This window comes from Ranitomeya variabilis, chromosome 2, assembly GCF_051348905.1.
Source record: "Ranitomeya variabilis isolate aRanVar5 chromosome 2, aRanVar5.hap1, whole genome shotgun sequence".
Lineage (NCBI taxonomy): Eukaryota > Metazoa > Chordata > Amphibia > Anura > Dendrobatidae > Ranitomeya > Ranitomeya variabilis.
In genome coordinates this window covers 991217273-991230530 of record NC_135233.1, presented here as the reverse complement: position 1 = coordinate 991230530, position 13258 = coordinate 991217273, and the positions used below count along the sequence as shown (strand labels likewise).

Below are 13258 nucleotides of genomic sequence, written 5' to 3'. Positions count from 1 at the left end.
CTGACACACCCTGCCTACGGATGACATACGGATCACTATTTTTGGAACATTTCTGCGTATTACGGCCGTAAAATACGGACTGTATTTTCATACGCTGAGTGTGACGCCGGCCTTACCCTGAGAAGGGGCCTCCAGCTCGCCACTGGAGCGATCCGGCAGGTCACAACCTGCTAGATTCGCCTGGAGCGGCACGGAGTACAGCTGGAAAATATGTTACTAAGGGCAGAACTTAGATTAGTGATACCACTAAAGCAGTAATAAAAAAAAAAATAATACTGAAGTGGTGCTTTAAGGGTCGGTTCATATTTATTTTTTGCTCTACGTTGAGAACTTTTTTTATGGAATTAATGCTGCTATATGAATAAAAAATAATAATAATGCCACTCACTGTGCAGTATAAGTGTGAAGGATGGGGGTATTTAATAGCAGCTTACTACCCTCCTAAAAACATGTGTAGATGTAACAGGACATATGGCTCAGCAGGGGGGACCAGCCTTAAGCTGGAGTTACACTAAACGACTTACCAACGATCACGACCAGCGATACGACCTGGCCGTGATCGTTGGTAAGTCGTTGTGTGGTCGCTGGGGAGATGTCACACAGACAGCTCTCTCCAGCGACCAACGATCAGGGGAACGACTTCGGCATCATTGAAACTGTCTTTAACGATGCCGAAGTCCCCCTGCAGCACCCGGGTAACCAGGGTAAACATCGGGTTACTAAGTGCAGGGCCGCGCTTAGTAACCCGATATTTACCCTGGTTACCATTGTAAAAGTTTTAAAAAAAAAAAAAAACACTACATACTCACATTCTGATGTCTGTCACGTCCCCCGCCGGCGTCCACAGGGTTAAAACTGCTTTCGGCAAGAGCGCTGCTAATATGCATGCGCTGCTGCCGAGAGCTTCCCTGCACTGAATGTGTCAGCGCCGGCAGTAACAGTGATGACGTCACCGCTGTGCTCTGCTTTACGGCCGGCGCTGACACAGTCAGTGCAGGGAAGCTCTCGGCAGCAGCGCATGCATATTAGCAGCGCTCTTGCCGAAAGCAGTTTTAACCCTGTGGACGCCGGGGGACGTGACAGACATTAGAATGTGAGTATGTACTGTTGTTTTTTTTTTTAACTTTTACAATGGTAACCAGGGTAAATATCGGGTTACTAAGCGCAGCCCTGCGCTTAGTAACCCGATATTTACCCTGGTTACAAGTGAACACATCACTGGATCGGCGTCACACACGCCGATCCAGCGATGACAGCGGGTGATCAGCGACCAAAAAAAGGTCCTGATCATTCTCATCGACCAACGATCTCCCAGCAGGGGCCTGATCGTTGGTCGCTGTCACACATAACGAGATCGTTAGCGGGATCGTTGCTACGTCACCAAAAGCGTGACATTGCAACGATATCGTTAATGATATCGTTATGTGTGACTCAGCCTTTAGCTTCAGAGGTAAAAATTACCACCCTAACCAGCAAGTCTCAAAGCTCCCACAGGAAAACCCCCCTGTGGATACAGGTCTAACTGCTTTGCTGAATCAGCTAGGATTACATAAGGAAAATATGGACTTATCGCACATCCTAGCCAAACACTGGTTACATTTTTGAGATTTCTGTAGTGGACCAAATGCCTTCCAGGGTCTTGATCCTTTATAGCAGCCCAGGGTGGGGAGGGACGTAGAATGGCTAGTGGGAGCCAGGTAGCAACGTCGTGTTTGGTCCCCAAGCGTAACAGGGGCCCAAACAAACCCGAGGGCGCCAGTACCGCAGCCCTATGAGCTTCCAATGGGAAGTGATGATCTTTCATAGGTTCTGGGAGACGTAGCTACAAACCCTACAGGGCCAGGGAATAAGAACATGCTCAGAGGTTGAAAAGGGCGTAACCAACCAAGGCGATAAAGGCTTGTGTAAGGCCATGTGTAAGGCCCAGCACAAATATGGTCGAACATCAAACCGGTAATTGACATGATCCATCTGTTCATATCTTTTATACTTCACCCATATTTGCATATCTGACCATTGTATATGTATAATAATTGTGCATATAGTGTATTGTCAAGTGTGCCTTAAGGCGATTAAATATATAATTTAACATTGGGCTCCTCTTATCTTGAGCCACACGTCCGTATTCTCGGCTTAACTTTCCATACTACCGGGACTGGTTTCTGGCCTGATATAATCCTGATAACGGACCAAGCTTATGTCTAACGAAGAACTGGTGGCCGTCCTAGCAGGTTGACCAGGCGCTGTTTCACTGGTGCCTTTCAGTCTGTCCGGGTGGTAGGAGGTGTGTCTAAAACTGTACGACGCTGACCTTACGTGTCCAAAGAGGGGTGCGGAACATCACGTTGGTGAAAGTGGGGAGACCGCACTACGTGATCCTTCTGACTTAATAGTGACGTCAGGCAGGGTGGCGAAATGCAGGTTCATCGCAATAAGTGATAAGACAAATTCAATAGCAATACCTGAATTGTATATGGGGGGTTTTTTATTACAATTTGCACACTAAAAACACTTCTCTCCAATATATATATTATATACAGGGAGGTATTGATAAATAATTGCCCTTGAATATTTCAAGCAGACAAAAATAAATCCTGTTGCTATGGAAACAAGTATTCACTTTGACAAGTGCAAGTGCTAAATTTTAGTAGAAAAGGTTACGTCATTTTGAAATTTCATTTTGAAATTGCGGCAAAGAAAAGTTAACCCTGTCAGGTGAAGATCGGAACTTCTGCCAAAACATTGTCTCATTGTCCTGCAACATCTCAATGAAACCTGCATCGAAATTGCTGATCTACAGCCATATTGTCTTGATTTGGCCCCATCAGATTACTACTTCTAAGAATTAAAATATAAAGTTATTGAAAGGACGAACATTCACGAGGTGGTAATGGATGAGGAAGTCAGAACAGAATAGTTTTTTTATACAGGCTCACAATTACGGTGTGTCTACATTTTATTATTGTATTACATACTTTTTATTTATTTTCATATAGTTCTTGCATACTGTGTTCTGAGCAATATAAGCATATCGTGTTTCTCTGATTATAAGACAGGGATTTTTATTATTTTTTGATCCGAAAAATGAATTGGGGTATATTTTCAGGGGCGGTCTTATTTTTTTTCCCCATGAACAACAATCCACATTTATTGTTGAACAAAAAATCTACCTAAATTTACTGTATATACTCAAGTATAAGCCGAGACCCCTAATTTTGCCACAAAAAAACTGGGAAAACTTATTGACTCTAGTATAAGCCGAGGGTGGGAAATGCAGCAGCTACTGGTAAATTACAAAATTAAAAAAAAAGTTACCAATAAAAGTAAAATTAATTGAGACATCAGTAGGTTAAGTGTTTTTGAATATCCATATTGAATCAGGAGCCCCATATAATGCTCCATACAGTTCATGATGGGCCCCATAAGATGCTCCATATTAAAACATGTACCATATAATGCTGCATAAAAGGTTAATGATGGCCCCATAAGATGCTCCATAGAATATTAGGGTATGTGCACATGATGCGGAAAACGCTGCGGATCCGCCGTGTTTCTGCAGCTGCGTGTCCGCAGCAGTTTCCCATGAGTTTACATTACAATGTAAACCTATGGGAAGCAAAAAACGCTGTGCACATGATGAGGAAAAAAACGAGCGGAAATTCAGCGGTTTACATTCCGCAGCATGTCACTTCTTTCTGCGAATTCCGCAGCGGTTTTACAGCTGCTCCTATAGAAAACCGCAGTTGTAAAACCGCAGTGAAATCCGCAGAAAAATCGCGGCAAATCCGCGATAAATCTGCAGCAAAAACGCAGCGTTTTTGCCCTGCAGATTTATCAAATCTGAGCAGGCGGGGACACCAGCGTACTATGGGAGGCAGGTGCCTGTGTAGCCACTGGCTCAGGACACCGGCACTTGCGATATTCAACTGTCCCCATTCCACCGCCGCGCGCCGCTGTGTTTTCTGGCTCTCTGCAGTGACTGTTCAGGCAGAGGGCACGCACTAAACACGTCATCGCGCCCTCTAACCTGAACGTCACAGCCAGAGGACGCGGAAGACCCGGCGCGGTGGTGTAACAGGGACAGGTGAATACCGCATGTAATACTCACCCCCTCCTGGCGCAGTCTCTGCTTCTCCAATGGTCTCCGGCGTGCGAAAGCAGCTTGTTCCGGTGTTCAGTGGTCACGTGGTACCGCTCATTAAAGTAATGAATATGCGCTCCACGCCTATGGGAGTGGAGTCGGATCCATATCAGTTACTTTAAGCAGCGGTACCACGTGACCGCTGAACACAGGAAGAGCTGCGGGCGCCGGAGACTATCTGAGAAGCAGGGATATGCAGAGACGCGCCAGGAGCAGGTGAGTGTGATGTGACAGCCGCCGCTCCTGCGGCTCCCCCTCCGACCCCCTGGGACAATGACTCGAGTATAAGCCGAGAGGGACACTTTTAGCCTAAAAAAAAATGGGCTGAAAATCTCAGCTTATACTCGAGTATATACGGTATTCAAATATAATAATTTCATCTCATTCTGGATCATCAATATAACTCTCCGATCCCTGAATTCCTTCATGGATTTCTTGAGATCCTTATTCCTTTTTCTGTGTACAGCAATCTACTCTCTACACATGCTGATGAACAACAATAGGGTTAGAACCATCACTAATAGATCATTCTGTCCACATACTTATGTAATCAGCAGTACATCCCATGTTTACACCAGGCAATGTGCTGACCAGAACAATGGCCCTGATTACTTTAACCTCTTAAGGACCAAAGGGTATTTCCATTTTTGCGTTTCCATTTTTAGCTTCCCTTCTTCTCACAGGCATAACTTTTTTATTTTTCTGTCAATACGGCCATGTGAGGGCTTGTTTTTTGCGGGAAGATTTGTACTTTTGAATGGCACCATTTATTTTACCATATCATGTACTGGAAAACAGAAAAAAAATTCAAAATGAGGCAAAATTGCAAAAAAAGTGCAATTCCACAATGTTTTTTTTTTGTTTGTTTGTTTTTTTACCATGTTCACTAAATGCTAAAACTGACCCGCCTTTATGATTCTCCAGGTCTTTACAAGTTCACAGACAAAAAAGAACCTAGACACATTTGGTATTTAAGTGGTGAAAAAAATTCCAACGTTTGTAAAAAAAAAAAAAAAAAAAAATTAGATAAATACAAAAATTAAATAAAAAAAAAATGGCATTTTCCAACACCCGTAGCATCTCCATTTTTCAGGATTTTGGGCCGGGTGATGGCTTTTTTGCTGCGTGTCGATCTGACGTTTTTATTGTTACCATGTTGGTGTATATATGATCTTTTGATCACCCGTTACTGCATTTTATTGCAATGTTGCAGTGACCAAAAAATGTAATTATAGCATTTCAAATTTTGTTCTCGCTAAGCCGTTTACCGATTTAATTCTTTTTATATCTTGATAGATCGGGCGATTCTGAACGCAGCGAAACCAAATATGTGTATATTTGAAATTTTTTATTATTATTTTGAATGGGGTGAAAGGGGGTGATTTGAACTTTTATATTTTTTTAAAAACTGTTTTTTGTTTGTTTTCTTACTTTTTACTTGCTTCAATAGTCTCCATGGGAGACTAGAAGCTGCGACCATTATGTAGCAGATATGCTCCTTGCTATGAGCGCTGACCGCTGGGGTCTCCTGCTGACCCCGGGTTGTCATGCCAACCCATCGGCGACCCACGGTCATGTGACACGGGCACCGATGGGAGGAGGTAATGACACGCTTCATGCGTGTGCATGTTAAACGCCGCTGTCAGAGTTTGACAGAAGAATTTAACATGTTAACAGCCGTGGGTAGATCGCGATTCCACCAGCAGCTGGTGTGGGCTCATCGCCGGAGCCTGCACCTAACAGGGCGAGGTGTCCAATGACGGACTCTGCCCGTCATTGGACGTTAAGGGGTTGAGACTGGTGTTGTGCAGGACAATCTTAATGAATGGGGCCTGCTGCAGTAAGACAACCTAATTCATTAAAAGGCACACACCACTTAATTAGGAATCTTAGAAGTTCCATGCACCTCTAGCAGAAATGTACACACACTGCACATATATACACATGATATGGGCACTCACACTGCACATACACATGTATACACACACACACTGCACATACGAACACATGTATCATGTATATGGACACTCACACATGTATATACACACATTGCACATACATACACGTGTATACACACACTGACCATAACAGCCTGTCTCCTCCTCAGCTCTAGACTCCTGCAGATAAGAGACCTTTGGTGACATCATGGTCACATGAACGTGTTGTAACCAAAAGGTTCTTAAGCATTCTTAGCCTCAGAACAGAAAAGCTGGAGGCCCCTAAGAGAGAGGGGGCCCTGGGTGATTGCCCAGCTTGACTAACCCTTAGGGTACCGTCACACAGTGCCATTTTCATCGCTACGACGGCACGATCCGTGACGTCGCAGCGTCGTATGATTATCGCTCCAGCGTCGTAGACTGCGGTCACACGTTGCAATCACGGCGCTGGAGCGATGCCGAAGTCCCCGGGTAACCAGGGTAAACATCGGGTTACTAAGCGCAGGGCCGCGCTTAGTAACCCGATGTTTACCCTGGTTACCAGCGTAAACGTAAAAAAACCAAATAGTACATACTTACATTCCGCTGTCTGTCCCCCGGCGTTCTGCTTCTCTGCACTGTGTAAGCACCATAGCCGGAAAGCAGAGCGGTGACGTCACCGCGTCACCGCTGTGCTCGCTTTCCGGCCGGCAGGCGCTCACAGTGCAGAGAAGCTGAGACGCCGGGGGACAGACACCGGAATGTAAGTATGTACTGTTTGTTTTTTTTACGTTTACGCTGGTAACCAGGGTAAACATCGGGTTACTAAGCGCGGCCCTGCGCTTAGTTACCCGATGTTTACCCTGGTTACAAGCGAACACATCGCTGGATCGGTGTCACACACAACGATCCAGCGATGTCAGCGGGTGATCAAGCGACGAAAGAAAGTTCCAAACGATCTGCTACGACGTACGATTCTCAGCGTGATGTCTGATCGCAGTAGCGTGTAACGATATCGCTAGAACGTCACGAATCGTGCCGTCGTAGCGATGAAAATTTCACTGTGTGACGGTACCCTTACAGATTGTAAATTTTTTTTATCAATTTATATTTTTAATTTTGAGCGGTAGAATCTAACTAAAAAAAAAAAAATCAGCAATTTTCACGGTGTGGTAAAAGATCAGACAACTCTATTCTTTGAGTCATAACGATTATAGCAACAACAGATTTAAATTCAGCTCCGAGGGGTTTTAAATATATAGAAAACCGTAATAAATATACATACAATTATTCCAGTGGTGATAGCAGCACTTGGAGCAGTGACCCCTAAGTTGGAAGAATGGCTACAGCAGATCCCAGGAGCAACATCTGAACTCTGTCCAGAAAAGCGCAGTACTAGGGACAACTAAGATCCTGCACAGAACCCTCAAACTTCCAGGACTCTGGCTGAGGACCTGAGAACGAGCTACATATGCATATGTAAAAAAACGAGATGCTACACATACAGCTGAGCGAGCCGGTCACCAGCTGCCATCTATTGATGCACAGATTGGAAATGGATTTCAGTTTGGAGGATATTGTTGGATAAAGGGTTCAGGTTTCTGAGAAACAATGTAGAAGAAAGATAAAAAAAAACAAAACACAAGAGACATTAAATTAGAGATTGTAATAAGCTACACTAAATAGAAGTGTTTTTAGGGCACTTTTAAAATTGTGGCCCTGAACTTACAAAATATTCTGGGGTTGTGCATTCCAGAGAACTTGAGGAACACAAGAAAATCTTGCAGATGAGAATGAAAGATTTGGATTATGGAGGAAGTTAGTATTGGATGCATTAACAGAACTGAGAGCAAGGTTAGATTAGTGGACATAACATAGGTGATATAGCATGGAGAATTTTTAGCAAGAGCATAAAGATCATACTGTACTCTGTAGTGGATGGACTACTAGTGCAATGGCTGGGGCAGGGGGGAGGCATCAGTTTAGCAGCTGCACAGGAATATGGGCCTGGCTGCTGCATTCAGAATCGGTTGGAAAGGAAGACTCATCAGTAACAAATTACTGAATGCTTTAGTCTATATGACCCTTACCTGCTCCTCCTCAGTAAATGGAACAAGTGCCAAAGGTAGTAGGGGCTCCTCTTTCAAAATAGGCAGAAACTCTTTGTCCAGAAGATCTGAAGGAACCTACAGAACAAAACATACTACTTAGGATTATTAATGCATAGACCTAACAACAAGCCCAAACTGTAAAAGAATATCAAATTTCTGTCATGTAAAAATAAAAAAAATGTTAATCAAGTAATTTTTATTAAGGCATAAATCCAAAATGTAATACAGTCTGACACAAACTCCAGACAGATACCAAAATTACAAAGCAGATTGATATATTTTCCTTCAACCTGAACTAAACCCCTTTACCCAGTGTCCCACCCCCCTTTCCCTCCCAACCTCCCTGTCCTGTAAAATTTAATAAAACACAGAAATATATCACTGCGTTTGCGCCCAAGAATTTGCCCAATTTGAGGAATTTCTGTGCTGTAAATGTGTGCACCAAATTTGTCAATGTTTTACCCCATATAATACATAATTGTTAGTACCCACTTCATAACTGAACAATGATGAGAAAATAATGGAGTGATCATGGTTAACCTCTTGGGATGAAATAAAACATTGTATTTCTATTCACAAAAAGGTTACATATTCTAGACAGGTCATAGTCCTCTTACAAAGGTAGTGGAACAAATACTTATGTTTAAGATTTGCACAAAACTCAACATTTTGTGCCCCTTTCTTATCTAATCTCTGATTTCGAGTGGCGGATTTGAAGTACCGTATTTTCTGGTGTATCAGACGACTGGGCGTATAAGACGACCCCCAACTTTTCCATATAAAATATGGAATTTGGGATATGCCTGCTGTATAAGACGGGGGTCATCTTATACGCCCAGTCATCTTATACAGCGTGTGGTTCCCAGGGTCTGAAGGAGAGGAGACTCTCCTTCAGGCCCTGGGATCCATATTCATGTTAAAAATAAAGAATAAAAATAAAAAATATGTATATACTCACCCTTCCGAGAAGCCTGGCTCTCACCGGTGTAAGCGTCTGCCTCCGTTCCTAAGAATTGCAGCATGAAGGACCCTCGATGACGTCACGGTCAGGTGACTGGCCTGTGAATGGTCCGTGACCGCTCATGTGACAAGTCACCTGACCGTGAAGTCATCGAAGGTCCTTCACGCTCTGCAATTCTTAGGAACGGAGGCAGACGCTTACACCGGTGAGAGCCAGGCTTCTCGGAGGGGTGAGTATATACATATTTTTTATTTTTATTCTTTATTTTTAACATGAATATGGATGGATCTCAGGGCCTGAAGGAGAGTCTCCTCTCCTTCAGACCCTGGGAACATCCAGGATCGCTCCCTGCACACGCCGTACCCGGCGTATAAGACGACCCCCGACTTTTGGGACAATTTTTAGGGGTTAAAAAGTAGTCTTATACGCCGGAAAATACGGTACTCTAAAGATTTGGCGCAAATCAGTTTTGAGAAATGTGGGCCACTGTCATATGAAGGACAGTTAATGATGATGACACCAATGGGAAAAATACAAACAAAATATTTTAATGCAAATTTACCAAATGAGAATTCTAAATGTTTTCTTTTTCTAAACTATGCACTCAACTATGTGGTTTATTAGTGTGTCCTTCTACATTACTCTTATTCCAAATGGAACAAGAACTGCAACGTTTTTACAGCACAATAAAGGGTTCTCCGCATCATTAACAGTTATCGCCTATCCATGGGATCCTAAGTGCGGAAAGCCCTATTCTCTAATGGTATCTCAGAGCCCCATTCTGGGGGTCAGCGGGGCCCTAGCAGTCACTGATGAGGTCCCTGTGGATGGTCTGCCATTGGCTGCATTTCATAGTAGAACCGCGATTTGACTATATACTGCAAATCTGTGATATTAAAGTATAAGTGATCGATTTTATTATGAAAAAATATATATTTGGTATTACTGTACTCAAAGGTTTGATCTATCGAATGATAAAATTATTAAACTATGTAAAAAGCTGAAAAGAAGAATTTAAAACAACAATTTTAGCAACAACAAAAAACCATAACATTAGAAAAACTGGACAAGTCTGTTTATCGACTAGTAATGAGTGAATGTGCTCGGATAACGTGTTATTAGAGTATCTTGAGTGTGCTCAGATAATATGCTCGAGTCCCAGAGAATGCACGATTCGCGGCCATTAGACAGCCGCAATACATGCCAGAACTGCCTGTTTGTTAGGGAATCCCATGTGTTGCGGCTCTCTAACAGCCGTGAATCACGCAGCCGCGGGGATGCAAAAAATATATTATATTATTCAAGCACACGTTATCCGAGCACGTTCACTCATCAGTAGTACTGACACAATAATACTGACCAGGAAAATTATGCTGCCAGGTCATTATTACTGCAAAATGAATGCTCTAAAAGAAAAAACGCACAAAAACAATAGCATAATTGTGGGGGGTTTTTAACCCTGCAATTGTACTGCACGTGGAATTATTTTCCATTTTGTTAGTACATTATTTGAGAAAATGAATGGTGATAATTTTACAACTCATTCCGTAAAAAAAACAAAACTGACTCTTGGAGCAGAAAGGAAAAAAGGAAAGCATGAAAAGAAAACTTCCCAGGTCCCTAAAGGGTTAAATGCTAGAACGCTGGATTGTGCAGACTCAAAATACTGCCAGGTAAAATTCAGCTGATCATGTGGCTATTTTTCGTTTTTTTGCTGCGAGGGAGATTAGAAGGATTTCTAGACCATCAGGTGCTCAATTAAATTCTGCCTTAGTATTTTTCCATTCTTCTTCCTTTTCTGGTACCACCAGAAAAGTCAGAATAGCCCATGATGGAGAATTCTTAGCAGGCACAAGAGTAAACTGTGACACATTTGTTCCAATCAGAGTTGATCTGGATTTTATTAGATCCAGGACCTATGACCTAAATCTTGCTCTCTGCAGATTAACAGAATACAGAATGCATGTGTTTGTACCATAAAAAGCATCAGGAAGGATTAAAGCCCTTTATTAATGGGTTAATGAAGGTTCCAGGCTTCAAAATAATTACATTTATCCCCAGAAAATAAAGGTTATATTTTAGATATTTAATATTTCTTAAAAGGAGAGCTGTAAGATGCTCATTGACACCCAAACTGCCGCAGTTTTACTCGATGCTTTCAAAAACAAGACCTTAGTAGCCCGATAGAAGGTCTTATATTTCTATTAAAAAAAAGTAGTTCCCCTATTTGACTTTAAATGCCTACAAAATCTGCATTCTGCTGTGTGCGGACGTTCTAAAGCATCTCTGCATTGTAGAGCAGCTGCATGTGATTGTGTATCTGTGGGAGAAGGAAATCGGTTGTTCAGACAGAGACGGTTTATTACGGACTCTGCCTTCTCAATCAGACATCTCTGCTATGCGGCCAGGAGGCTTCATTTTCTGTAACTGGGGCCAATATTCCAGCCTTCATTAAAAGAGAAATAGGACTATGAAAAAAAACTAATTTTTGAAATGTTGAAATGTGATCATAAAAAATATAAAACATGGAAGAGAGACATATTTCCTTTATTTTTCCACCTGTATCACCCGATATAAAAAAAAAAAATAAAAGGTATGAAAATAACAGAAAAATTAAGATCCATATACCACGAAAAGGAAAAAAAATAAATAAATAAAACTTAAAAATCTGACCAAGAAAAAAAAAAGTTACTACTCTTAAAACCAGGGCTGTGGAGTCGGAGTCGGAGCCCATTTTGGTGGAGTCGGAGCCGATGTCATGGAAACTGAGGAGTCGGAGTTGGAGGTTTGGCTTACTGACTCCATAGCCCTGCTTATAACTACCTGGTCAGGAACTCTGTGCGTAGTGTGCAAATGCAACATGTTTGCAGTCAAGAGGTGAAAATACTGGGGAGAAAAATAGCAAAGACATTGAAACCCAAATACCAGCTAATCTAGCTGATCCAAGCAATATTGGACAGAATTAGGGCACGGCCATCCTGATTTCTCCCCCAACTGTTTCCACCTCCTTCCTTGCAAACAAATACTTTGAATACGGTAAATGCAGGCACGTCCGTGGACTACAGAGGACATGGCTGGTTTCTGCTTTATGCAGCCCTTTGTGTAATAAACTATTTCACCAATATTTTCGGACTTATATTAGGCCCTTATAGTTGATAAGAGTTGCTGTTTATATTGATATTTCATATAATTTTCAGGTAGCAAAATAACCACAAACATTGATTCTGCCATTTGGATTACTTTGTTTTGGCATTCACTCTGTGGCATACACACGTAGTCAAAATTGTTGGTACCCCTCGTTTAATGACAGAAAAACCCAAAATGGTCACTGAAATAACTTGAATCACCCAATTGATTTCAAGTGGTTTGAGTAGATCAATATAAAGCACAACTTACCCCCAAACTATGAAACAAAGGCGAGACACTGTGAAACATTACCTTATTATCCTTTACATAAAGTGCTAGCATCTCTTCCCGGCCGTACCGATAGTCTGCAAGTTTATACTTTGGCAATGCAGGGGAGAGGGGTGGGGATATAACAGAACCCCCGCTTGACAAAGCCCTGAGCCTAGAAAGTAAAAATACATGACTTGTTATAAACCGGATACTACATCTTTAAATAACAATAATGATTACAAGGTTAAAAACTATTCTGGACAATGGAATATACATTTTACATTGTCCAGCCATGGGAACGGCAGGCTGCCGAATCCTAAGGCCATGTGCACACGATACGGAATTGGTGCGGATCCGTGGCGGATTTTCCACACAGAAACGCTGCAGTTCCGCAATGTGATTTACAGTACAATGTAGATCAATTGCGAAACAAAAAACCTGTGCTAATGGTGTGGAAAAATCCGCACTGATTCCGCAGCGGATTGAAAAGAAGTGCATGTTACTTCTTTTGTGCGGAACTGCAGCGGATTTGGATTCTTCCATGTTAGAAATCCGCAGGGGCAAAATCCGCACAAAATCCGCATCAAATCCGCACCTGCAGATTCTACCAGGAGATGCGGATTTGGTGCAGAAAATTCTGCACCCCATTCCGCAACGTGTGCACATAGCCTAACAGTGTGTAACATACACACCAAACGGATACGGCTCTGCTTGCCTGTACTAGCGGTCGTCG

At 42.4% G+C, this 13258-nt stretch overlaps 1 protein-coding gene across 9 annotated transcripts in view; it reads right to left on the bottom strand.

Moving 5' to 3' along the window:
• GIGYF2 (GRB10 interacting GYF protein 2) overlaps positions 1 to 13258 on the bottom strand; it is a 198978-nt gene that overhangs the window by 146787 nt on the left and 38933 nt on the right. For all 9 annotated transcript variants that reach the window (XM_077291043.1, XM_077291039.1, XM_077291041.1 and 6 more), the window contains exons 3-4: positions 12568 to 12697; positions 8148 to 8243 (exon numbers count right to left, since the gene is read on the bottom strand). In XM_077291043.1, coding sequence (XP_077147158.1) covers positions 8148 to 8243; positions 12568 to 12697 — 226 coding nt within the window. The remainder of the gene's footprint in view (positions 1 to 8147; positions 8244 to 12567; positions 12698 to 13258) is intronic.